Genomic DNA, 27,024 nt, shown 5'->3' with positions numbered 1-27,024 from the left:
AACGTGGAGACAGCCTGGGGGCGGGGCCACAGCGTTTGGCGCGAAATTTCCTTTTCTCCACCTTTTTTCCATTCCGAGCGAGGAGTTTACTTGGGCTCCAGTGTATCGCTGGGTGGCTGCGAGAGAAGTCCAGCTGGTTCAGGTGAGAGTTACTGCAGCTCCACGTGCTCCTGAAGAGGAGGCGGTGGGAAGTGGAGGGCTTGCGCCTTGCTTCATGAAGCTTCGGCGCCCAGTGAGTGTGGCGTCCAGTGTGTTGGAGGGACTGAGGAAATTGTTCTTTGTAGACTCAGTCATTCAGCAGATATTTACTAAGCGACTGCTAAGTGAGGAGCGTTCCTTTTCCACATCCCGATTGCTAAAAGGCTTCCCACTACAGCAGTGACTGCGAGCTTGCAGTAGAGAAGCGGGAAGCCAACAGCATAGAGAACCATGTGCTTTCCTACCTTCAGCGCCCTGAGACTCTCAGTAACGTCTTAACCATGCATTGCCGTTGTGAAGCATCGCCTCTTTCCCTCCTTTGATCCAGTAGTGTGACAAGCACCACAGTTAGTCGGAGCAGTGTTAATTATTACCCTATTTCACGGATGTAGCATTTGAGTCCAGAGATAGACGTGTCTAGGTCGCTTTTTGTGACTAAGCGGTCTAGGCGCCTACCCTGGTCTTTTTCCAATTGAGCTGCTCTTAACTGCTGCGCACTCATTCATCCACCTTCTTTCCAGGAGAGAAATTTAATGGCACCTCTTCTACTTTCTAATGTAACCCCAGAATAGAAAGGCCTTCTGTTTTGACACTTGGAAAAAGCACTGGACTTAGAGGCATGAGATGCGAGAGTCTTATTCTGGGCTACCATCTGTGAACTGCAATGATTAAATATGTCAGTTTTCGATTTTAGTTGTCTCTAAAAACTGGTAACCTCTACCCTGCTGTACTGAGTGCTTGTGAATGCCATTGGAGGTTTCCGATGTGAGAGCATGGTTTACCAAGTCCCCCGCAACAGTTTTTAACCACAACAGAGGGGGCAATATGTGGGCTTTAAAAGATTTATAAATACCCTGAAGTTGAACATAAAATTGTATGAATTGTATGTTTCAATTTCATTAAATTAGTAAAAAAACAAACAAAAAACACCACTTTCCCTTACAAATAGAGCAAGGGATTAAGGAAGTGAGGAAGTAAATTTACCGTTTTGCATTTTCTCACTTAATCCTTAGTAATCCTAGGACATGCCTGGCACGCACAGGTGATTGGTAAATATTGGTTGAATAAAAAAAGAGTTCTATTATCTCATTTTATAGGTAAAGAAATTGAGGTCCTTTTGACCTCTCATTCACTAACTGGGAAGCCTGCATTATTGAAACAAGCACATCAGAAATAAACTCTTTTAGGCATATATTTAACGTTATCCACTTTCACATAAGGTAAAGTAGGTAAGAGCACAGTCATTGGAATTCAGCTACTTAGGATTTGAATTAAGGCTGTGCCATACTGTATAACACTGGGACAAGTTATTATCTTGAAGTGATAATAACATCTACCTTTCATTCAACAAATGCTTATTGAGTGCCTATTGTGTACTTAGTTTAGTGCCCTGTGCTAACATTGTTCTAGGATTATTGTGAGGATTAAATGAGATAAATATACCAAGAGTTTTGGCTCTACCTTGTCATATTGGCTCAATAAATATCTGCTATCCTTATTTTTACTGTGACTCTTTTATCTGTTTCCCTTGGATGTGACCTCTGGACTGGGTGGTATGCATGTTTCAGATTTTTGGTATCTGCAACATTGAAAATCTGTAGTAGGTATCTCCTGGAAGCCAAAGCCTTTGCTAGGCCAAGTCAGGCCTGCCTTTCTACCCATTCATCACTTCTCTTAGGGAATCTTTCTGCTGATGGTGAATGGGATGAAATGCCGGGTCAAGGGTAAGAAAGTGGGGTGATGGTACAAAGGGGCCCGACATCTATGATTTCCTTATGCCGCCTCTTCAGAAGGACTCCTGATTATTTTTTTGAACTTTTCATTGAAAATTAACATACATACAGAAAAGTGCACAAATCATAAATGTGCAGTTTAATGAGTTTTTTAATTGAATTTTTAAAATTTTATAATCTCTTTGAGCTAATCTGCCAGGTTTAGAAAATAGCATGTCAGTGAGTTTTCTTAAAGAGAACATACCTATATATATGACATATTGTTGATTCGTACACTTGAAACTTATTTGATTTTATTAATGTCACCCCAATAATTTTAATTTAAAAAAAAAGAGAACATACCTATGTAACATCTAGATCAAGAAACATGACCAGCATCCTACTAGCACTCCACTCCTATGCCATGTATGCTTCTTTTCAGTCACCTTGGTTACTTTTTATTATGACTTCTAACACTGGAGGTTACTTTTACCTGTTTTTAAATCTTACATAAATGGAATTAATATGTGTATTCTTTTGCTGATTTCTTTAGCTCATTATTTTGTGCGATTTTCCTCACTTTTTGTGCAGTTGTAGTTGGTTTAATTTTATTGCTTTATAATGCTGCTACGAACATTCTGGCTCATGTCTTTTCATGATGTGTATATTTTTCTGTAGGTATATTCCATTGAAATTGCTGGGTCAAGGGATATGCATGCTTTAGTAGATACCACCAATTTTCCAACGTAGTTTTACCAATTTACATGCCCTCCAGCAGTGTATGAGAGTTCCATCTGCTGTACATCCTTACTACACTTGATATTGTCCTAATCATTTTCATTCATTTATTCGTTTATTCACCTATTATGTGCCATGTCCTAACCTAGGCCCTGGTGATGCAATTACGAAGAAGGTAGACAAGGTTCCAAGATCCTTGTTCTTTTAGAAGATAACATTCTAATGTGGGAAACACAATAAATAAGAAAGTAGTATTGTTTTGATAAGAGTGGTATAATGGAACATTACCCTGAGGGGCTGAATTAGGGTGTGTGTGGGCTGTAACTTTCCATTGGGTGTCAGTGAAGGCTTCTCTGAGGAAGTTTCATTGGAGCTGAGACGTGAGCCATCTCTGCAAAGAATTGCAAGAAGATACACAGCAACTGCATAAGTCTGAGGGCACTAACAACCTTAGTTTGTTTGAGATTTGGAAAAGCAAGCCTGGAGCAGGTTATGTACTCCAGGCCTAGATAATCCTCTTTCCTACCCACTGCCTGCTCAGCCTAGAGTGAATCACCCACCTTTGCACACACATATGCATATATCACCTCCCTCCTTATCCACAGTTTCACTTTTCCAGGTTTGTTACCTGCATCAACTGTGATGCCTGCTTTAGTAAGCTAAAATATTTTAGTAAGCTAAAATTAAGTAAAAAATTTCAGAAATAAAAACTCCTAAGTTTTAAATTGTACATGGTACTGAGTAACACGATGAAATCTTGTGCTGTCCAGCTCCGTCTTGCCCAGGACTTGAATCATCCTTTTGTCCAGTGTTATCCATGCTGTATGTGCTACCTGCTGGTTAGCCAGCTCCATTATCAGATTGGTTATGAGATATTTTGGGAGAAAGACCACATGCACATAACTTTTATTACAGTATATTATTATAATTATTGTTAGTTATTATTGTTAATCTCTTAACTGTGCCTAATTTATAAATTAAACTTTATCATAGGTATGTACATGTAGGAAAAAACATAGTGGATGTAGGGTTCAGAATCCACAGTTTCCAGCATCTACTGGCGGGGGGGTCTTCAAACGTATCCCCTGAGGATAAGGGGACTACTGTACGGTTTCATTGAATGCCACTTCTGACCTAGAAAAGGAATGTTAAATTTTATCTTGACTTTGCTTTGAAGGAGGATGCCTGCTTTAGTAAGCTAAAATATGGCTGGATTTAAGAGTCAGGGTATGGATTTAATGCCTTAGGTACCTTATTGATATGGACATAGTCCTTCCATATGCCAATTTTTGGTTTGAAAACATTAGCTCATTATACCAATGTAATCCAATATCAGAGTGTTAAATCAGGCCATTTATCTTAAAGTTAGATTATTTAAGAGTTGTGGAACATTTGCTGAGAGATACCAAGTTGTCACAAAGTACTCTTGCTGATATTCCAGAGCTTAGTGAGTACTTTGATTTACTTGAATCTTTTGTTTGTATCTCAGTAGCCTAATTTGCCTAATTCATTGAGGAAAGGTGAAAAGTTCTAAGTTTACTACCTGAGAGGTCCATATTACAATAGCCATTAAAAGGAACATGTATTGAAGGTAAGTTAGTTTTACATATTTCCTTGAATGTATATTGAGAGTCAAACACTTTTACTGATTTTTATCAAAAGATTATATGAATCCAAATTCATTTTTTACTTGAGCACAAGTCTTCTACTCGTTTTTACTTATTAACCTTCTTTGCTGTTTGTTCATTTCTGCAATGTACTTAATTGAAATTAGATTGAATTTATTAGTACTCTTGTGAATTATACTTTTGGTATTCTTAATAGCAATCATTCAAGCGTCATTTGTAAGCTGTGTATTTACTAATGGCTCAATATCTTCTTTTTGCTAATTAGTTTCCACAAAGTATACTAAAAAAAAACCTTTTTTAAAAGCAGAAAAGCTTATGGGTCAAAATGTTCCCAAGTAGAATGTAGGACATAATGCTACTAAACTTTAGGAAACCAGCTTGTTTGTTTAATCGGGATGTTAATATGCTATTCTAATTCTGTCATTTTCAACATAGACTGAATTATTGGTCCTATTATCAGTAATTCACAGTAATTTTGTCAGACTGGATTTAAAAAAATTTTTTTTACTCTAGTTTTATCAAATTTTAGTTCCATAAGAAAAGCAGTGAATTTAGAAGAATGGTTTATTTTCTTTATTACTTAAACTTGAGATATTGAGTTGGCATTATTATTAGCACTAGTAGATTGCAGTTTCCAAATTTTAAAGAGGATTGGCATCTGTTTGGATTTTTCATTCACATTTCTGTTTTTGTCAGTAAAAATGCCTATTTTTTTTTTTCATTTATTTTCAGCTGTTTCACAATACTCATATCTAGGACCTGTCAGCTGCAAAGAACGATACCCCTTACAACTGCCAGAGCAGTACAGGTTAGTGACACTTTTTTCTTTTAATGTAAGTGGAATATGTGATAAAAAACATTGCCACTCTCTCAAATGCCTCTTGCATGTTTTTGCCTCCAGTCCTTGGAATCCCTCATTTCATTCCATCTTATCAGTATCTACTCATTATTCAGTATTCACTTCAGAATACCCTTGTAGGAAATTGTTCCTCCCTGAACAGCCATAGATCTGGTCCTCTAACTTGGAGTAGTCTCTCTGGCTCTTTCTCTTGGTTCTTTGCAGTATTAGTTGTCCTTTATTGCTTTTGTATTTATCCCTTTCTAGATTATAAGTATTATCGAGGTATTTGCAACTGTTGTTTCATTGTGTTTTAGTTTCAAGTTGTTAGATATTTCCTACCTATCACTGTACCTTGTACCTAGTAAGTACTTCTAAACATTTATGGTTTCATTTCTTATATATTGACCCTCCTGTTTCACTGGATAGGAAGAAACAGGCATAGTATAAGATGTACACAGATGATACTTAATTACTTATATATGATCTTCAGAGAGCTTGACTTTTTCCTCAAAGAAAATGTTTTCTAAATCTAAAATGTGTGGAACTGTAGCTGGGGCAGAAAAGAAAGCCGAACTCATTGAAGGCAGGGACTGTGTTGTAGAATTCATCAGATTGTTATCACGCTAACTCAGTTAGTGACTTTTACACAGGAGCAATGGCATACTATTCTACACGGCAGAAGACCGGACGAACTTATTCATGGGTTGGCAAGCCATTGTTGGATCAAAAACTACACTACCAAATCTATAAGTGAGTAATAGAGTACTTTGGTTGTCCTGGAAATAAAGCTTCTCCAGACTAAACCATTAATAACTTGTATTTCACCTGTTCTAGTTACTATAGATTGAGGATTGAGGGACAGTAAATATGAATTGATTACATGAGAGATTTTGTTTGATGCAAGAAGATGGTAGCATAAATATAGCAGTTAGTGATAGTGATACATTATGTCAGGTTAATAAAATTTGATAAGTATGATAATGTCATATCTACTTAAGGTAGGTTCTGTGTAATTCTGCATGATAACAGGGTAGGATTAGATGTGCTTACTATATCCTCCCAGCCCTAGAGATCTCCAAACAATTTGATATTTTTATTGGGCAACTTTCATGCCTTGGGAAACCTTTAGCATTCTTTGTTAATAATAACTGAGAGAAGTAAGGTTCATATTACGACCTCTAGATTAATCATTAAATGCTAAAACAATTCATTCCACCCATTTCATCTACTCTTGCATGTGAATTGGTTTTCAAATAGAATTGGTCAGCAGAGAGAATTTATTCAGGGGACTTTCTAGTTGGAGCGCACTTTCCTCTGTGCCCGGAGTATCTGAAGAGCTTGGCCCACCCTGTGATTTCCTAACATGTTTCTGTTACTTCTTAGAGAAATGAATGTGATATTACAAGGTTGTTCGACTCCAATTCACATCCACGTTGGACAGTTCGTGTTGGTTGAAGGGGATGATGATGAAAATCCGTATGTTGCTAAATTGATCGAGCTGTTTGAAGATGGTGAGTTTTGGGCTGAATGAAACCCATTTCTTGTCATGAAAAATTGGGAGGTGCTAGGTGGTGGGAAGTGGGGCAGCTGCTGATTCCTCTGTTCAAAGCAGCATATAAAGGGTGTGAACCCTAGATTCTGTTGTGGGGTCACTTAAGCACTAGCTGTAACCTTGTCTTCACTCACTAGAGCAGTATTAGATAAAATAGGATAGGGGGGCTCAAGAATTTAGCTTTTCTATTATTTTTAAGAATGAGTAAGAATGGCCATTAAGGCAGGATTTTTGGAATAGAGCAAAAGGATGAGGGAAGAGGGAAGAAAAAAATAGGTGATTTGCTCCCTGATAGAGACTTGTCCTTTGATTTTGCCATGAGGAAGTTAGTAATGAATTTTGTAACTGTAACTGCTTAATGAGGGTGGAGGTAAAGTTGTATTATTGGAAAGGTGTATCAATTGATGTTCAGTCAGGAAAACAAAAACACCTTAGGTATTTTACCCAGAGACACTTGTGATAATTGTTGAAAAGGCGGGAGGAATAAAAGATGGTGTTTCCCAGAGATCAGCAAGTAAAGATAGCAACTATTGCACCTAAGGCTAGAGGACCAAAAGGGGAAATAGTGTTAACCAGAGCCTGCAGATCCACACTCACTGCTTCAGCTTATTTTCTGAGCCTTTAACACTTCGCGAAGTAGAGAGGAGTACAGAAAAGTGGGAATAGGACAGAGCTCCAAAAGGAGGATTAAGAAGAAAGATAGCAATTTGAAACTACACAAAACTTCCTCTTCCAAGAGCTGGGTGAGGAATGACGAGGTAGTTAGTCCAATTGCAGTTTGTATGCCTAAAGGAAGGAACTGATATAGTGAGTGGGTAAAGATGTTTGTCCATTACAGCGATAGGAAGGATGTTCCACAAGAATGGAGGAAAACGTCATTAAACTAACATCCACTAGGGGGAGCACCTCAGCATTGTGGGCTTTTGTATTTGAAGTATGGGCCCTTGTGTACTGATTATAGAATCCCTGTGCTCCATTGCATGGCTTCAGTCTTTCTCTGAAGAGAGCTAAGGAAAGGAAGAGGCAATGATGATGACACTAGAGTGTATATCCTTTCACTTGGAGCTAATGCTGGTATGGAGTGATATCAATGGTATATTACAATAATAAAACTGAAGGTTGCAAGCATATGTTTGCCAGAAGTCATCTCAGTGGCTGATGCTCTGATTCTTGCCAGGATTTTTGTTTTTCTGCTGTTTGATTTGCAACATTTGTTCAGTGCCCTTGATTAGAATTGCCCTTCTCAAATGCCTTATGTAATTTCTTTGGACTGATAGCACCATTAGGAAGTGCGGCAAAATGAGAACATGGGTGCTGAGTTGAGTCAGATTGCTGCTGGTTGGTCTTGTGACCTTTGACAAATTATCTAAGGTCCCTGTAACTTGATTACTTCTATAAAAGGGAGAGAACCATAGTACCTACCTCGTAGAGTTATTGTAGGATTAAAAATAATGTGTTAATCGAGTATCATCAAGTGCCTGTCACAGTGTCTGGCACATAAAAAGAGCTTAATAAAATATTTTCACATTTTCTTAACCTTTCCTTTTCCACCTATCCCTCCTAGATTTTGAATCTTATTCCAAGAAACGTGCTCGAGTACAGTGGTTTATCCGATTCTGTGAAATCTCTATTAATAAACAGCATTTGCTGGGCCGGAAGCCGGCTAAACAGGAAATATTCTGGTATGATTACCCTGCCTGTGACAGCAACATTAACGCTGAAACCATCATTGGCTCTGTGCGGGTAGGTGATGCCTTGATTCTCAGTTCTATCTTGAAACTTATTTTTGGCTGTCTCCTAAACTGCATAACCTCAAAGATATTACTGGTTCTAATTTACCCCACAGAAATGAATTTTTTGCTGTTTGTCATCTTCTCTGCTTGTCTGCCTGCTTTATCTCAACAGATATTTATTGAGAGCACTTACCATGTGTTAGGAGCTTCCTGGAGGGAGTGACATTTAGGTTGTGACCTGAGGGATGAGCAGGAATTAGCAAATATACCTCAGTGAGAAATTATATTTAGCTATGATTGTGGCAGGCATGAAGCATTGCAAGGCTGAATATGCTTGCTTACCTTCAGTAAATCAGTACAAAGAGTGCCAGTTGATATAGGCAAATTTGCATTATGGGATTTTATGATAAATCAGATTCCAATGAGCTGTAGACTGAATGGAGGCACTGATTTGGAGACTAAGATACGGGTTATTCTTTGAGCTGCTTCAGGACCAAAATGAGGTCCGATTGTGATGTGAAGTGTGGTCACATAGTGATTTGGTGGTTGGTTTAATGGTAGTACAGAGAAGCTTTGGTCTAGCATGACTCTAGTCAGATTTTTCCAATCTGTGGGCCCAGCCTAACCTGCCAAGTTAAATGAGTGAAGAAATGAAAGGCAGTTGTAGAAGTTGAAGCAATAACATGGGTAGATCTGCAAATGCAGAGTGGGAAGAGGATGTTTAGGCAAGAGCACGATGGTGGGAATGAGCAGGGCTGTGATAAGCCAAGCTCGACTAGTGATGGCCATTTTGAAGAGTATTGAGCACTCAGGAGGTAAAATGGGGTCAGATTTTAGAAGGCATCGAAAATCACTTTAAGTAATCTGAGCTTCCCATGGTGGGGAGCCATTATAGACTATTGAGCAGAGAGCATGCTTAGAGAAATTTTTGTGGGGAAATTTGGCATGGCTGAATAGAATGCCCTGGAAAAGCAAGCAACATGGGGTATAGATATGCTATGCCATGTCTGTGCCTCTTAAGCTTGGAAAAGTAATGTTTAGGTAAGGATACATACTTAAATGTTTTTTAATCATAGCTCTCGTGGAGCATTTCTTGGCTCTTTTGGTTATTTCTTCCTAAATACAGGAAGAAATAACCAAAATTTTTCCTAAATACAGGTAGTAGCTTTAGGCCCAGATGAAGTTATACCTAAGGATCTGAAAAATGAGAAGACACTCTTTGTGAAACTATCTTGGAATGAGAAGATGTTCAGACCACTATCTCCAGAACTATTTGCAGAATTGGATAAGCTACAAGAAAGCAGTCCTACATGCCAGAAACCCATAAGAGCCAAGACTAAGAGCATAGAAAGCCCTTCTTGGACCACAGCAGAGCATGCAGTCAAAAGGATTGAGTCAAGGCATTCCACCTCCAAATCACACCAAACTCCTACCCATCCTGTCACCCCAAGGGCAAGGAAGAGGCTAGAGCTTATCAGTAAGTGTGGAATGGGTCACAGTGGGCAATATTGAGGCTAAAGTAATATGATAAAATATTAATTCATGCTACAGTATTAAGTTAGTGAAGGGGCGGGCCAGGTACTGATTAGATATGTTGAAATGTACATGACATAAAATTTACTTTTTTAATTATTTTTAACTGCACAGTTTAGTGCCATTAAGTATATTTATTTACTTATACATTTATATATATTTGTTTATATATTTATATATATATATTTACATTGTCACACAACCTCATCATCATCTTCTAACCATTAAACAATAACTCCCCATTCCCTTATCTTCTGGTAGCCACCATTCTACTTTCTGTCTCTGAATTTGACCACTCAGAGTACCTCTTATAAGTGGAATCATACAGTGTTGTCCTTTTCTGACTGGCTTATTTAAGTTAGCATAATGTCCTCAAGGTTCATCCATGTTATATAATGTGTCAAAGTTTGTCTTTTTAAGGAGGAATATCCCATTGTATGTATATACATTTTGTTTATCCATTCATCTATTTATCATAGTTTATTTGTGTAGCTTCTACCTTTTCGCTATTGTGCCTAATGCTGTTATGAATACAGGTATACAAATAACTGCTCAAGTCCTTTTATTTTGGACATATACCCAGAAGTGGAATTGCTGGATCATATGGTGATTCTAGTTTTAGTTTTCTGAGGAACCACCATACTGTGCACCATTTTACATTCTCACCAACAGTGCACAAGGGTTCCAATTTCTCCACCTCCTCCCAACACTGGTTATTTTTTGTTTTTGATAGTAGCCATCCTCAAAGTTGTGAGATTGATGTTTTTCTCTATGATTATGATTTATATTTATATTTCATACAACTCTTGAAATCATACTGATACTTCTAGTCTATAGACCATAAGGCTCTTCCCTTCTTTCCCATAATCCATAATTATATCTCCCTTCTTCAGGAAGAAGAGCCCTGGTTCACAGGAGCAAGCCTGATATACACAAAAGAGTTTCATGATAGCTATACCAATGCTACTACCAGCAGTAAACTTACCAAGTAAAGTTTAAAATTTATTTGTAGTGCTTTATGCCTTTAGAATATGTTCCATTGAGGAAGTAAAGTTACTTTAATTTTTTTCTTCTGATGGTTATATTATTGGTGATATACAGTTAGGTTCTTTTATTTCTGTTTAATTTTTAGGGCTTTTCCCATCTTCGATTTTTTAGACATGTGAAATATTAACATAGTTAAAGAGTCAAAACTATTTAAAACAAGTGTAGTTAGAGAAGCATATTCTTTTCTTCACCCTTGCATCCTGTTTCTAGCATCTTTTATAGATAATCAATTTGATTAGTTTTTGGTTAATCTTTCCTGTGTTTTTTGCAAAAAATCAACAGATATATACATAAACACACGTGCACACACATACATACATACAAACATGCATATAATTTTATTTTCTTATTCAGTAGTATTCAGTTGGGTAGCATGCTGTATATATTCTTTTTCCTGTCTTACTCTTTTCACTTACAATGTATCTGAAATCCACTCTGGCTATTCTGAGAGCTCATCCTGATACGTGTCATTCATCAGTCCTTTTGAATTTTTTGTTTATATGCCAAGTTCATTGGGTATAAATTATGTGTATTCTTGATAGCTCTTTATTATGTTTTTAGAAGCTGAACATAAATATATAAAACATTTGGAAAATGCAGAAAAAATATTAAAGAAATACTCTGTAATATCACCATTTGGAAATAATTGCAGTATTTTTTGACTGTTGATTTTGTAGGACGTTGAAAGTTAGGGTAAGAAATTGACACAGTTAAATAATTAGAAGAGAGAAGATACGATGAAATTATTTTGGATGAATTGTTTTTGACAGATGGGAAAATAAGGTATAAAGGAGACTAGGATATTGGGACATTTTTATGTTAATCAAGACCTGAGTTTTCTTCATTTTTACCAAAAAAAAAATTTAATAAATTTAATAATTTTAGCTTCAAAGACCTCTATGATTTGGTCTTAGATAACTTTTTAAAGTCAGGATTATAGAGATATAATTTATATACAGCAAAATATCCCTTTTTAGTGTATAGTTCTATAAGTTATTATAAACACATAGAGTTGTATAACTACCATTATAATCAAGATATAGGACAATTTCATCACCCCAGAATTCTCTTGTATACCTTTGTAATCAACCAGCCCTTCCGTTCACTCCTAGCCCTGGGTAGGCACTGATCTGTTTTCTGTCTCTATCGTTATGCCTTTTCCAGAAGAGCATGTAAATGGACTCATACTGTATGTAGCTTTTGAGTCTGACTCCTTTGACTTAGCGTAATATATCTGAGATTCATCCATGTTGTTGAATGTATCAGTAATTTGTTTCTTTTTTATTGCTATGTAGTATTCCATTATGTGGATTTATCATAGTTTATCTACTCCCAGTTTAAGGATATTTGTGCTGTTCCTAGTTTTTAGTGATTATGAGGAAAACCACCGTAAACATTCATATGCAGGTACTTGGTGACTCTTCTTATCTGAAGCTACTCCCCACATACCATGTGCTGTGACTAAAGTGAACTCCTCTATGCCCATGCTTTCCTGCCTCATTGCCTTAGCTCACATCAATCTCATTTATATTTTGCACATATCCCTCTCCTTTCCTTTTCAACTCTGTTGAAATTTTGCCTTTCTTTCAAGCTCTAGCTCAGAAACCATCTTTATTAGCATGTAAGTGTTTTAGGACATTATTTTACTTCATATTATAGACATCCATGTATAGTATCTTCTCTGATAGACTAGAGTGTCCTGTGGTTGGGGACCAGGTCTCATTGAGCTTTTGTTTCCTCCAAGCACCTAGCACATACTTTGCCATTTTAACAGTTCAATAGATATCTGTAAATGAATGGCTGGGTTCTTGGCGCCCGTGGTCTTGGTGAGGAGAGGAGCAAATCCAAATATGGTTCTGTGTATTCACTGAACCCAGCTGATTGCCCTGAGGGTTCCACCTTCTCTCTATTGGTAGATATAATATGGGTTAAGGAAAATCTAAGTCTTGGTGTTACTCAGTAGAGCCATCGGTATAAATGTTTTCAAATGCTATTGAATGGGAGCTGAGGTTGTGCGGTATTACCTTTGGTTGTATACCGCTGTTCTGGTAGATTACTTCAGAGAAACATGATTGAACATTTATCTATAAAAGCTGACTTAATAGCTGATTTATCATTTTAAGTAGGAAAATCATCCGTGGAATTTAGGAGAGAGACTAAAAATAATTTAGGTACCTTTTGTGGGGGAAAAAAGCATGAAATAGTTCAAAATATGGATAACTCATGTCTTTGTATAACTTCAGTGGATGAATTTAGCTATAATGACATTGGGAGTGTTTATAGTGCTGGTTATAAAATTCACATGTGGTGGTGATTTTTTTTCCTGGGCTTAGGTTCTCCTAGGACACCTAATGCTAAGATTACCCAGCAGACTTCGTGGGTTTCTTTGGATTCTCCCAGGAGAACTAAACAAAAAGTGGCCTTCTCTGAGGTTAGCTCACCTTCTAAGAAGTCTCGGCCTGGTGGACTTCAGACCTTGTCTCTGGCTCTGAAAGCCCCAGAGAAAACTGGAGAGATTCAAAACTCTTGTGCTGAAGAGGACAAGAAAGCTTCACGTGAATGTCACATGATTCTGAGAACTCGAGTCTCAGCTTTGAAATTAGAGATTAGTGAAGAAAGAAGACTTACCCCTTTCCGGAAGGGGAAAAGATCCTCAGTGGTGCCTTCTGTGGTTCTGAAACCAGAAAAGATCAAAAAGAGGTGACCAGGATATTACTCTGCCTCCCATAGAGCAAATCGTGATCCTTCATATGATATGAAATGTGTGGGTTACAAATCTGAATGTGTCACAGAATTAATGAGCTTTTCCAAAATACAGGTTTCTGAGATTCTTCCCAGGCATAATGAATCAAACTCCAAGTGTTTGGGCCCAGGAATCTGCATTTTTGAAATGCTCTTTGGGTGATTCTGGTATACCCAGCTATCCTTTGGAGATCACTGCTCCAGAAGATAATTTCCCAAACCTGAATTGCTTCACATTTGTGGATCTCATTATTTGCTGTGGCACTTTGCCATGTTTTAATAGTCATTTTTTAATTTTTTTTATAAAATGGAAACCATTCTCAAATACTTTAGTATAAGTAGATAACACATCTAGAACAAAGTTTGCAGTTTGACTCTAGACAGTGTTTGTAAATAATGGGCTGCACAAATAACGTGAGAAGCCAAAAATTACACATTTTGGTGTTTCCTGCTCAGAAATTCCAGCACCCAGTTCAATAGTTTAGATTGATAAATGCTTTGTACTTAAAATATATCTGCATTTCTGCTAACCTTGAGTCTGAGTGGACAGTGAATTCATAGAAGCATCAGAAACAAAAGAGGACAAGAAACTCTGCCTGGGATCAGTATATTCTGATCTCTAGTCGGGGAGGCGGTGAGTCAGATTTAATTGATAAGCTTTAAGCAAACTTCGATCTCTGAGTCTGAATAAAACTTCAATTATAAACTTTTTAGCAAAGTGTAATTAGCTCCTTCCAAAGTAGCTGTAAAATAATAGGAGCCAGTCAGGCCACATGACCATCTTCTGGTGCCTGCACTGATCCCTAGTGCCAAAACTGCTTTCCATAACCTTGCTATGATATCTTGCAGGGAAGCAAAAGAACCAGAAGCTCAAGATGAAGCTACCTCTACTTCTCATCATATCCGCAGAAAGAGTTCTCTCTTGACTTTGAAACGGATTAGGCAGCAGCTTCGGTAAGAGTGTGCTTTGGCAGGCAGGAAAGTTCTTATCACTGCCATCTGTGATATCTATAATTTTATTTCTTAAAGCCTCTTATAGTTCTTGTTTGCTCTTTGCTCTACCATTGAAATTCATCCTTTACCTCGTATGTCTGGAATTATGTTAGTTTCACATAAATGTCATTGTCTGAAAGGGGCAAGAAACACTGCCCTGGGCTTAGGTGGCTCCCAGGGCCCCATCTTCATTACTAGCAAGACTGTTAGTGGGGTGCCTAAAAGCATGAACTTTGATTTTGGTAGACTTGGATTTGAAATTGAGCTTTGTCATTTACTATCTGTGTAAGCTTGGGAAGTTCTCTTAACCTTTCTAAGCCTCGATTCCCTCATCTATAAAATGAGAATAATAATATAGTCACAAAATAATATAAAGCTCTTAGCAGAGCAAAGAAGTGGACTCTGCAACACCTCTAATCCACACTGACCTGTTAGGGAGCTTCTTATTTAGACTTCAAACACTGAATATCTGAAAATAAGTTGTCCCACCATTCAGGTTTTTAGGTAATAGTGAAGATAACCAAGAAGAAGAAGAGTTTCTTCCAGCAGCAGAAATTTCAGACTCTAACAGTAAGGAGGAAGAGACTTCCGTGCCACGCCTTCCAAGGAGGACACGAGGTTGCGTGTCCAGAAACCTTCAGTCTTCTGTGACGTTGCCTTTAAAGATCCCCACCGGGACACCAAAGAAAACTGTAAGGTTCTTTCAGGTTTATTTTCCAGTGAAGCATCCTTCTCTTAATTTAAAAATTGTGATGGCTGGGATCACACTTTTAGTAATAGCTGGATTCTGAGCACAGGTTTGTGGTAGTCAAAGCTATTACATTTGGAACATTCATGTAGAAAGGATCTATGTGAACCCTGGGGCTGAAAATGAATCCAGTAGACAGTGATTTTTGAGTTCAGGTTCCTTTTAAGACACAGAACCAAATGGCCAAGAGCCAAATTTTCAGAAGGAATGACAAAAACTGGTGCCTCATCTTTGCATTTCTCACAAAATTCAGTAGAGTGCTTCGTGCATAATCAGTGCTTAGTGGGCATTGAATTCAAGGCTGCTGAGCCATGTTGTTGGTTTTGTTGTGTCACTTGATACACCTGAGAAACAGAGAGCACTACTCAGGTACTGGTGTGATGGTAAGGTGGTAAGGTGTGATGGTAAGGTGGAAGAGATAAATGGACTGCTTCCTGTTTAACGTTAATATGTTGAAGGCTATTAAGAGGGTCTTGCCATGTTCAGATGTGTGTGAGAAATGTGTAAACACAATTAAATTGGCTTCATTATCACATGACTTCTCAAGGCCATTTATTAATTTATTAATGTTATTGTGACCTTCAAATAGAGCATTAGAGTATGAATCTTTGACCAGGAAACTTTTCATGGAGCATAGTGTTCTTTGGAACACAATTTAGAAATGCCTATTTAGGAGACTTTTTCTAAAGCTGATTTCCATTTTTCCATATCAAGAAAAATGTGATTAGGCTTAGATTGAAGTCAAAGAAAGACCTCTAGGGAAGGAAATCCAATAGATCACTTTTGGACTTAGGCAATCTTACCTGGAGTTATTATGCAAATAACTCACCTAAGTTCTAGTATGATATGCATCTCCTGGGTCCATCCAGAAGAAAAGATACTGGGTATGAGGCCATCTTTAGCATATTAAAAAAGGTCAGAAGTCCACCAAGTTTTTGATAACTTTTCAGGAAGATTTTGTTATTCCTTTCCTCTTTTTGCCAGAGTTAATAGACGTTAAACTGTTAAACGGGGCCTAAGTGCTTTCTGCCTGAGGAAGAGGTGGAGAGGTTATCACTATGTAGCCTGGCAGAAAGCAGAGAGTAGGTAATTGAAATGCCCCCCACAAAAGGGAGTGCTTTGTGGAAACACCAGGAAGATGAAGGGGTAGCAGGCCGCTCTAGTGAGCCAGGAGCAAGGAAAACAAGAATAGTGCTGTTAGCCTAGACTGAGTGGTGACTGTGGGTTTTAGAGTGGAAAGATCTGGTGAGGTTTCTCTAAGTACTGTGTTGTGGATTGTGGAAGTACTAAGATGGTAAAGTTTGACCATATTTTCAAACAAATCTAGAGGAGGATCCTCTGAATCAAACCCAGTTTATGTCTCCTACTCTACCCTATATTTGGGCAGAGAAGTTAAGATTTCTTAATTTCTTGTGTTTCTTTCAAGGTAATATTTTATTTTTAAATAGTATTTGATCCATACTTTCATTCATTCTTCCCTCAGGTTGATATTGCTTTCAAATTCAAATACTGTGTATAAATTAGAAAAAAAAATTGTGTTAGACTATGAACAAAGTGTATGTGTGATGTGAGGAGAGAGTGAGCAAGAATCATGGTACTTTCTACATAAAGAAACTAAGGCATTTAGCACCACTCTTTTTAGCAGGTCGTTAGGAATCAGATTTACTAATGTTTCCTGGATAATGTTTTACTTTCTTTTTCTTCTAAACATATTCTCTTTTTCTGAATACAGCCCAAGCCTAGAATGCCACATCGTGCCACTCCCCAGATCCGCAGCCGAAACCTGGCTGCCCAGGAGCCGGCCAACGTGCTGGAGGAGGCTCGGCTGAGGTAACGCTGCTCGTGGGCCCCTTTTAGATAAGGAGAAAAGGGCTTCTGCTTTCATTCACATAAAATAGGAGTAAATGATATTAAAATGAAATGAATGTGTGTGCTTACAGAGAAAGACCTCTCAAGCAGTGTCTGGATGAGCTAATGCAGACAGGTTCTAGAAGGAGTAATCTTTCATTCTATTGCCATCATTTTCTCAGGCATGGAAGATGATTAGTTAGGACACTGCTTCTCAGTTATGGTACTGTTAGAACAAATGGGGACTTTTTCAGAATACGTAAGACTAGATCCTGTCAGAAATCAATTGAATCAGAACCTGTTATGGGATGAGGTCCAACCAGGTGATTTGGTTTGGAAAGCTTCCCAGGTGAGATGTACCCTTGGTTAGAACCACTGAGTTCGGTGATTTGGGTGGAGAAAAGGATTATAAGGCCACGTGAAGGATTTGAGAATGAAGGCGTACCCTTGGTTTTGTGATTAAATTTTCTTATAGAAACAAGAAAAGTCTTTTTAATCTGTTTTTAAGATGGTGAAATCCTTTTAAAGTCCTCCTCTTCCTTTATTTAGGCTGCATGTTTCTGCTGTACCTGAGTCTCTTCCCTGTCGGGAACAGGAATTCCAAGACATCTACAACTTCGTGGAAAGCAAACTGCTTGACCATACTGGAGGGTGAGTCAGACTGAGGCAGGCAGAGCGGTCAGGGGAGAAGGCCCTTGCTAGTGTACCACCTTGGTGTCAGGAAAGCAGGTAAACTTGTTGCTATACCTAAAACTGCTAAAGCAGCTTTTGTTGTCAAAATAATTTTATAAGAATTATGTATTTCAGAGAAAAGTGGAATTGGCCTTCTTTGGGTAGGTAGTTTCCATACTGCATTGCTTATAGAATGAATGATTCTATATAAACAGGTTCTGCTCTGACCAGCTTCCAAGGGTGGGCCTTTCTATCCCCACCTCCCCATTTCAGGGGTCTTTGTCCTTCCTTCAGGACATATTCGCACACTACTAAACTGGTGATAGTGTGACGCAGCTGGCAAGACCTAGCCCATGGATCTTCTCTTCTTGCCTAGGTGCATGTACATCTCCGGAGTCCCTGGGACAGGGAAGACTGCCACTGTGCATGAGGTGATACACTGCCTTCAGAAGGCAGCCCAAACAAATGATGTTCCTCCCTTTAAATATGTTGAAGTCAATGGCATGAAGTTGACAGAGCCGCGCCAAGTCTACGTGCAAATCTGGAAGGTGAGGGAAAGGTTTACTTAATTTTGTGCCTATGACATGTTTTTAGCATGCCAGGCATTCTCCTGAGTATAGAGGTAGGTAGCAAGGGCAAGGAAGGCAGAATTTCTACCCGCAAGGACTCTAAAGCCTTGGAGCTTGATATGAATTATTGGAAGCCAGTATTTAACCAACATGTTGGAAACCATTCACACACAGGAGGCATGTGGCAAACAATAGAAAAGGGATTAGAGGTAGACCAGAGTTTGAACCTCACTCTTTGATTCATTAGCTGTTATCTTGTAAAAAAATAATGTCCAGTTATAAATAGAGTCATGCAGTAATGATTTTGGATGGGCTTCTGGGACCAGTCTGTGGTTCATTTGCATTTCAATCACACAGATGCTTTATTGGTACCTTCTCTTCTTCTAGGTTAAAGTTAAGCTAGAGTGGAAAGCAGAGTATAAGATACTGCAGTCCTCAGACTAAATAGCTTCCTCTACTTTCAAATTTAACTTTAATCCCAGGACAGTAAAGTCCTTACAGTTTGCTATACTTATTTTCCCCCAATGCAGAAGCTGACAGGCCAAAAGACAACAGCTAACCATGCAGCAGAACTGCTGGCAAAGCGATTTTGCACCCAAGGATCCTCTCAGGAAACCACTGTGCTGCTTGTGGATGAGGTAAGGAGGTGCCCACAGGAGGACTGGAGAAGAAGTGGCGTGGTTCTTGATTGGGATGTTCTGGGAGCAAATACTGAGTGGGAGGGAAGTTGTCCTGACTCCCTTCTTCATTCACCTGAGCCTATTCTCTGGTGGCAAGACATATGTCCTTTGACTTCTTTGCTACTTTGGTGTTGTGACCTGAGAAGCGCATGCAGCTAAAGCAGGGGTAACAGGTCTTCACTGAGGCCCTGGCTCCGTCTCTGGTTTATGTTGTATTTCCCTGGCAGCTCGACCTGCTCTGGACTCAGAAACAAGACGTAATGTACAATCTCTTTGACTGGCCCACTCACAAGGACGCCCGGCTTGTGGTCCTGACCATTGCCAACACCATGGACCTGCCAGAGCGCATAATGATGAACCGGGTATCAAGCCGACTGGTAGGTCCTAAGGCCAATCCAAGCTGTTCTTACAAATCCATAAGCTGGGCCAAGGAGTTCTGCACAAATGAATACATAGGAAACAAAAGTAAATGGGAAAAGTAAGAAATGTGGTTTTTGAAATTCTGATCATTTTAAATTGGAATGAAATGTCACTATTGCATGATTTGTTACAAACATGTCTTAGTGTTCTGCTATATGTGCAGTCTTAAAACTGCAGAGTCCTGGAGGTTTAATTATAAAAAAAAATAATTTAGCACTTACCCTTGCTAGGCAGTGTGAGATGCATAGAGTATAGCAGTGAAACCAGGCAGTCGCCTTTGTGGAGCTGTGGTTCAGCTGGAAGGACAGCACCAGGTACTGAAAAGCATGATAAGTGAAGCCAGGAGCTGTGCCCGTAGAGATGACAGAGCTGAAGATCCTCCCACCCACTCTAATTAGAGCACCTCTGCTTCTATCTACTTCTAAATGATTCTGTTAGAATAAAAGGATCTTTTAAACTAAATGAAAAGTAATTGAGAACTAATGCCCAACAGGATACCACTGGCCATTGTCAGTAACGAAGAGCTGGAAGCAGAGCAGTGGTAGTTCCAGCCCGAAATCTGTAATTTGTTATATGGAACTTGGAAATCGGGTTTGAGGACTAGATGGTGGCTTTCCACCAAGGCTATCAGGGCAATCAATGAACTTTTTCCTCTGTCATCTTGGCTCCCCAGGGACTCACCAGGATGTCTTTCCAGCCCTATACTCACAGCCAACTGCAGCAGATCCTGGTGTCCCGACTCAAACATTTAAAGGCCTTTGAAGATGATGCCATCCAGTTGGTAGCCAGGAAGGTAAGTCACCCTCAGGCAGCTCCTAGCCGTACCTACAAACCAGGCGGCAAGTCTTTGCTGAGCACCTGTTGGTGTGAGGTCCTGTGCTAGGTGCTCTGAGGATGAAGAGAAATTTAGGAAGTCTTATAAAAACATACAAAAAATAGAAACAAAGTTCTGAAAAATTTCTTAACCTTCTTATTGCATAATTAATTAGAAGGCTATGACTATGGTGGGCTTATATACAAATGAAGATTAATTGATTCAGGCAGTAGGCAACTTTGTATAATGAAAAAGGCAGGGTAGTTAGACAAACCTGGTTTGAATTCTGGCTCTAACACTTAAGAGGCATGTGGATGGTTATAGGAAAGTTATTTTAAAACTTCCTAAGCCTAAGTTTTCTTCTCTGAAAAATGGGAATAATACTAGCTACCTCTTAGAGTCATTGTGAGAATTAAATTCAGTCACGTCTGTAATGTGCCTAGCAAGGTACACGTGTCTCCACAGTAGGTATAAAGTTTGGACTACCTACATCCATCAGGCGCACTGGGAAAATGCCAGCCAAAATTCCACTAAGACTAGTCTCCAAGGGTGCTGAGGAACAAAGTGGGTTAAATATCTGCTTCAAGCTGAATGTAAGAAACCACACATCCACAATATTTCAGCACTTAAAAGAATTATAAATGTATTTCAAGTGTCTTGCCCAAAACCATGTGAACTCTGAATGCCTATAGCAGCAGCACTTGTAACACCTGCTCAGAGCTGGCTACTTAGTGCATTAGGTACTGGGGTCAGGTGAGCCAGGTATGATGCTTGTCTTTGTTTTCTAGAAGAGAAATCCTCAAAGTTACCATCTAACCCTCCTCTTGGGTAGTTTTTCACTTCTGCTATCATGCAATTTCTAAATTTCTTTTTTTCTTTGAATGGTCCTTTGTTATGCCATCCTGTTTATTTGAGGTTGTCATCTCCCTTTTCCTCCAAGATGCTTTTTTCTGTTGGTTTATCTTGCATTTTTACTTTCCTCACATGTCTTGGTTGTCCACTCAGGTGTAAGAGTGGAGATGACAAAACTTATTGGGAGCTCTGAGCACGAGTGAGGCTTGTTCACCAGGACCTTCACCAGGTTAATCTGAATGGGTCAGTTTCCATATCTTCAGCTCTTCCCCATTGGTCAGATTTCCCAGAGTATGCTTGCTGGGGGAAGTTTCTCGGGGGTGGGAGTGTGGGCTGGAGTCAGAGAGGGTGGAGGTCTTCAAATTCATCCTGCAAATAGTAACTGTTAGCATTTAGTAAGGGACATCCCCTCCACTGCAACAATACTCGTGTTGTTGCACTATTGCCCTTGTCTCACCAAAAGCAGCCATGCATAGTAGGTAAAAGAATACACATAACTGTGTTCAAATAAAACTTTATAAAAACCTGTGGCAGGCCATAGTTTGCTAATTCCAGATCCAGGGCATCAGTTTCTTAACTTTCAACCACTCCTCCTTATTTTAGCTAAACTTTCCCCTTTACCTCCAGTTCCAATACCATTAACCCTGAGCATTTAAAGTTTGTGTATGTGTGTGTAATTTAGTGTAATTTAGATTTGTTCCTGGATTCCTCATTACTGCTGTAGGAATTGGCTTTCTTCAGCCTGCTAAGTCAACCACTACTCTGCCACCTCTGTCCAACTTGCAGAATTATATTGTTTACTCCTTTTGCTTCCCTTCCTTTTAGGGCTCATGGTCTTTTAATAACATATCAGAAGGCATCAAATTTGGATGCTGTTTTTACCTAAAACTCCTGACTGTAATTTCAAACTTCTCTTTAATTTCTTTACATATAAAGAAACATACCTATTTTGTATTCTGTATCTTATAATTACAATATCTGAAGTCTTTGTGAGTTCAATTCTATTGATTGCTGGTTCCCATGTTATTGTATCTTGGTTATTTTTTCTTTTTTGCTGTATGTGCTCGCTTTCCTTAGAGCTTTATCTGAGAATTAATTGAAACCTGGGTTGAAGTTGAGTTCATTCAGATTTTGATTTTGCTTCTGTCAGTTACTGAGGGGCACTATCAACTGGGGCCATTTTAAAAGAAAGTTCTCCACTTGAGGCTTTTAGGAGATACAACATAAATCTGGGCTACAGATCCATGTGAGGGCTTGTAGTTGCAAAGATTGAGGTTTTTTGTTTGTTTGTTTGTTTGTTTGTTTAAAACCTTACACCACCTAGCACCAAGGTCAAAATAGGCCATTTTTGCCATCTCTTCTGCATGATGGGTCTCTCATTCACCTTTACCCATTGAGGTCAGGTCCTTAGTTTATGCAAGGTCTTCTCTTAGATTCCATGTTGGGTGGACCCCAGATTTTTCTTTTCTCTCCTTCATCACAGCAGGAAGGTGCTTATGGTCACCAAGGTTCACAGATACTCTTAGGATTAGGACTGTTTTGGGTGGGTTTTTTTGCCTCCCAGTGTCCCCTGTCCACTTTATTTTTAGGCCTCTGCAGCATCTCTTGAGTACACACTATTAACACGGTACTGCTTCACAGGCAGTGGTGATGGTGATTGGAGGAAAAAAGTGATAGGGTGGAAACATCATGGGACATCCTTACCAGTTGGATGCAGGAGATTAGAGGAAGAGAAGACTATAATCTGATACTCATGTTTCTGTCTTAGGATATTGGAAAAGCGATTTTTGCTTTGAATATCTTAAATTTAAATTCTGAAAACAAATATGTACAAAACATTTAAAAACTCCTGTAATCCCACTTCCCAGAAATGACTGTCTTTGTGTGTTGTGTGTCTATATGTATATATGCCTATACAATTTGCTTTTTTAAACCTAATGTAGCAGGAATTTTAGAAGGAAATAATCATATTGGCATGTCATCAGGCAGGATGTTGTCTCCTGTGATGGTTATCAGGCCAATGGTGGGGATTGCTAGAAAGTACTGGGAATAAAGAAACCAAGAGATCTTATAGACCACGGATTACAAGGATTACAAGGATTACAAGGTAGTCCAAGGATTACCTTAGTGAAATTTAAAATGCAAGTGGCCTGAGTCATCTTGGGGAGAGTATAAGATTCTCCGGGAAGAGCCCAGGAGCCAGCTGCTCAGCCTCTGTGCACATGGAAAGGAAGGAGCAATAGTGAAGCTACTGGCAATGTGGATTGGTCTGATTAATCTAACCACAGATGCTTCTGGGTCCTCCAGATTTGTGGCTTCCTTCCCTGTTGATTCTGGTTGTTTAGCTATTGACCCGGTGGTATCCAAAATTCACCACATGCTGTGAGGGAGGCTCAAACTGTGGCTTTATCTCCAAAATAGGCTCTGCCTTAACCTCTTGGCTTTGGCTGGCTGCTTATGGGGGCATATTCCTCTCTTCATGCAAGGAATGAGAACCTTGTGTTTTCAGACAGTTCAATATGATCTTGGGCCATTAGATTTCATTTTCCTAATATTAAATAAAGCTGAGAATTTCTGCCTTTTCTACTGTGGCATTATCTGTAAAACTGAGACAGAGATTTGGACTCAGGGAAGAGTCCTAGGCACAGTAGACAGTTACATGCTACAGGACAGTGTTTTGGTCAGTAACAGACCACATACACAACAGTGGTCCCATAAGATTATAATGGGGCTGAAAAATCCGTATCACCTAGCAATGTCCTATCCATCATGAGACCATAGCACAATGCAGTACTCACTTGTTTATGGTGAAGCTGGTGTAAACAAACCTACTGTGCTGCCAATCATATAAAAGTATAGCAAGTACTATTATGTATAGTACACAATACTTGGTAATGGTAATGAGACTTCTTGATTTATGTATTTACTATACATTTTATCGTTATTTTAGAGATGTGTAGTAGGCTATACCATCTAGGTTTGTGTAAGTACACTCTGTGATGTTCACACAGGGACAAAATTGCCTAATGACACATATCTCAGAATGTATCCTCCTCGCTACGTGAGGCATGACTGTGATCATTTATAGCTGAGCCTCCACCAGGTTCCCAGCCAGGGCTAAGTATTTACTTTCAGGCTTAAGTCCATCCTCGGCACCACCTTTCCTTTTTAACTGAACACAGAATCTGTTGGTTTTCTCCTGAGTTGAGATGGCAAGGGGACCTCAAGGAATAAAATGTTCCCCCATGTAGGTAGCAGCCCTCTCTGGAGATGCACGACGCTGCCTGGACATTTGTAGGCGTGCCACGGAGATCTGTGAGTTCTCCTGCCAGAAGCCTGACTCCCCTGGCCTGGTCACTGTAGCTCACTTACTGGAAGCCGTGGATGAAATGTTTTCATCGTCATACATCACTGCCATCAAGTAAGAGGCTGCTGCTTCTTGACCCTGAACATCCTCTAGAGAGGGCTACAGTCTGAGAAGGCTGTGAAGCGTGTTTCCCTTTTGAAGTTTTTACATTTAACCTGCATTTTCTGAAGATGCTGTCTTTTTTCTTAAGGGGCATAGTCTCGTCAGGGAGACATAAATATAAACCCAGTATAATATTTTGAGATTTGGGGGGATAGGGGAAGGATTCTTGCTGCATAGTATAGGAAAAAGTAATCCCCAGTTTTCCCCCCTCTTCTCTTAAGATGCAGAAAAGCTTTTATGGCTTTCTTCTAAGCTGTTGGTGTAGCCACTTACAAGTACTCACATCTCTTCCTTTTCTTTAAGAAATTCCTCTGTTCTGGAGCAGAGCTTCTTGAGAGCCATCCTTGCAGAGTTCCGTCGTTCCGGACTGGAGGAAGCAACATTTCAGCAGGTGATTGATCTCCTTTTTTCAGATCCTTCCAGATTTTGGTCTGATGCTTTTAAAATACGGATAACACTGTGTCGATCACTGTGTAACAGTTTCTTTATTATGTGCCACCCTGATAATGCTAAAGAATATCAGGTAAACACCTATTTTCACGTGATATTTTATTGAGTTGTGTGAGAAGAGACCTTTAGTAACTGGTTTCTGCATATTAGATTGAAGGTTTACTGTGTGCCAGATCCTGTTCTAGGAGTGGGAGATTCAGAAATAAACAAGTCAAATGTTACTGCCCTAATACAGCCTATGGTATAGTAGGGGCAAGGTTTTCAGAATGAGCTATGTTTAAAAACATGAAGATCAATCCAAACATTGTGAAGCACTTTTCATTATATCAAGTTAAAGGAAGCATTAGGACCCGTGCCTGAGTGGTTTATTTAAAACTGGTTTTCATAGGCGATGGGCTGTCTTGTTAAAGGTGTTTGAGTCTGTACCTGGGAGTGTGTATGTCTGTGTACATGTATGAGTATGTTTTAGATAGAGCAGTCAAGAAAACATTTCCTTCCAACTACTTCTTCCTTTCAGCTTTTCTTTACTTCTTTAAATTCCTTTTAAACATTTAGTTGCTGTTGACGTTTTGTCTATTATTTTCCTTGTAGAGCCCAAGACAGCTCCTCTATAGACAGTGACTGTCATCTTAGTTTGTGAACATCCTAAACATCTACAATATACCATTAACTGTGATAGGAGCCAGGAACTAGTCTTGTTGGGGGTTGGGGGTGGGAGATAGACTTATAAAGATTTAGAACAGAAAGTGATTAGGAAATGCTACAGACCTGCCTGACCTACTTGGGGCTTTGGGGTAGGAATCTATGTTTCTAGCTACCCTCTTTCCTCCCTTTATTCCGTATTCTCTCTGGGCTTTGATTTTCCAAGGGTCATGCCTTGGCACTTGTCCACTATATCTGCTAAGGAAAATGCCTTCTAGCAAAATTTGACTTGAATCACAATCTCAGTTGTGGAACTCTCAGTCCCTGTGTAACGGTCACAATTACTAGACATTTTATATCCATTAAACTCATAATACACTTAATAGATAAATCAGAAAGTAAAGTAGCTTGCCCAGGATTTAGGTAATTGATAGAATCATGATTCAGACCTGCTATTCTCTGATTCCGAGGTCAATATTGCATTATGCCCGTGCATTTGTGCCCCTTTGGGGCACCCATTCATGCCTTCTGGGGTATTGAGCGTCCTGTACCAAAAGTGTTTATTTCTTCCAAGAGAAGAAATAAGTGATCAGATATAGACCCAGGATCTTTCTTCTCTTGACCTTTCCAGCAGCTGACCTCAGATATGCGCTTTGTTTCTAGGTATACAGGCAACACGTGGCACTGTGCAGGATGGAGGGACTCCCGTACCCCACCATGTCAGAGACCATGGCAGTGTGCTCTCACCTGGGCTCCTGCCGCCTCCTCCTTGTGGAGCCCAGCAGGAATGACCTGCTCCTTCGTGTGCGGCTCAATGTCAGCCAGGATGATGTGCTGTACGCACTGAAAGATGAGTGAAGGACCTCATAAGGCAGGACCGTGAGCTGCTGTTTTTAAAGGGCTTGATTTTCTTTTTCTGTGTAAATGGAATTGTTGTGGCGAAGTGTACGGAATGGAAATGGCTATCGTGTAGTTTGGAATTTTCCATTAAATAATTTGTCTTTTCCAGAGTGTTTGGGAAATTTATAATCATTACAAACATCAGATTATAAAATCAAACCATCCTTCCTACAATAAGCCCTCCCTCTGACTTTTATTTCCATTAGTAGTCCTGCCATTTAATGGTAACATACCATGTATATA

General features: G+C 39.2%; 1 protein-coding gene across 6 annotated transcripts; it reads left to right on the top strand.

Moving 5' to 3' along the window:
* Position 1: 1 nt before the first annotated feature.
* On the top strand, positions 2 to 26,892 carry ORC1 (origin recognition complex subunit 1). Of its 6 annotated transcripts, none has more exons than XM_039886268.1 (19): positions 2 to 142; positions 4,138 to 4,239; positions 5,033 to 5,084; positions 5,768 to 5,867; positions 6,501 to 6,628; positions 8,234 to 8,412; positions 9,561 to 9,879; positions 13,316 to 13,682; positions 14,574 to 14,678; positions 15,214 to 15,409; positions 17,198 to 17,295; positions 17,863 to 17,964; positions 18,362 to 18,533; positions 19,085 to 19,192; positions 19,462 to 19,611; positions 20,328 to 20,447; positions 24,572 to 24,741; positions 25,093 to 25,180; positions 26,545 to 26,892. In XM_039886268.1, the coding sequence occupies exons 4-19, from the start codon at positions 5,773 to 5,775 to the stop codon at positions 26,737 to 26,739; spliced, it is 2,592 nt and encodes an 863-aa protein (XP_039742202.1). In that variant the 5' UTR covers positions 2 to 142; positions 4,138 to 4,239; positions 5,033 to 5,084; positions 5,768 to 5,772; the 3' UTR covers positions 26,740 to 26,892. The 6 variants fall into 6 exon arrangements, with proteins under 6 accessions (XP_039742202.1, XP_039742184.1, XP_039742212.1 ...); XM_039886250.1 differs by having other exon boundaries at positions 5,009 to 5,084; XM_039886286.1 differs by having other exon boundaries at positions 17 to 142; positions 4,141 to 4,239.
* The last annotated feature ends 132 nt before the right edge of the window (positions 26,893 to 27,024 follow it).

The sequence above is a fragment of the Pteropus medius genome, unplaced genomic scaffold (assembly GCF_902729225.1).
Source record: "Pteropus medius unplaced genomic scaffold, Ma_sr-lr_union100, whole genome shotgun sequence".
In the NCBI taxonomy this organism is placed as follows: Eukaryota; Metazoa; Chordata; class Mammalia; order Chiroptera; family Pteropodidae; genus Pteropus; species Pteropus medius.
Note: the sequence above shows the minus strand (reverse complement) of the source record. Positions and strands in the feature narration are given on the sequence as shown.

What these genes read in the sequence shown, in the direction of transcription:
- ORC1 (XM_039886278.1), top strand. Translation starts at nt 5,773, where the DNA reads ATGGCATACTATTCTACACGGCAGAAGACCGGACGAACTTATTCATGG. An exon ending in CCATCATTGGCTCTGTGCGG is followed by an intron (nt 8,413 to 9,560) that starts GTAGGTGATGCC and finishes TCCTAAATACAG; the next exon opens with GTAGTAGCTTTAGGCCCAGA. An exon ending in CTGTGCTGCTTGTGGATGAG is followed by an intron (nt 19,193 to 19,461) that starts GTAAGGAGGTGC and finishes TTTCCCTGGCAG; the next exon opens with CTCGACCTGCTCTGGACTCA.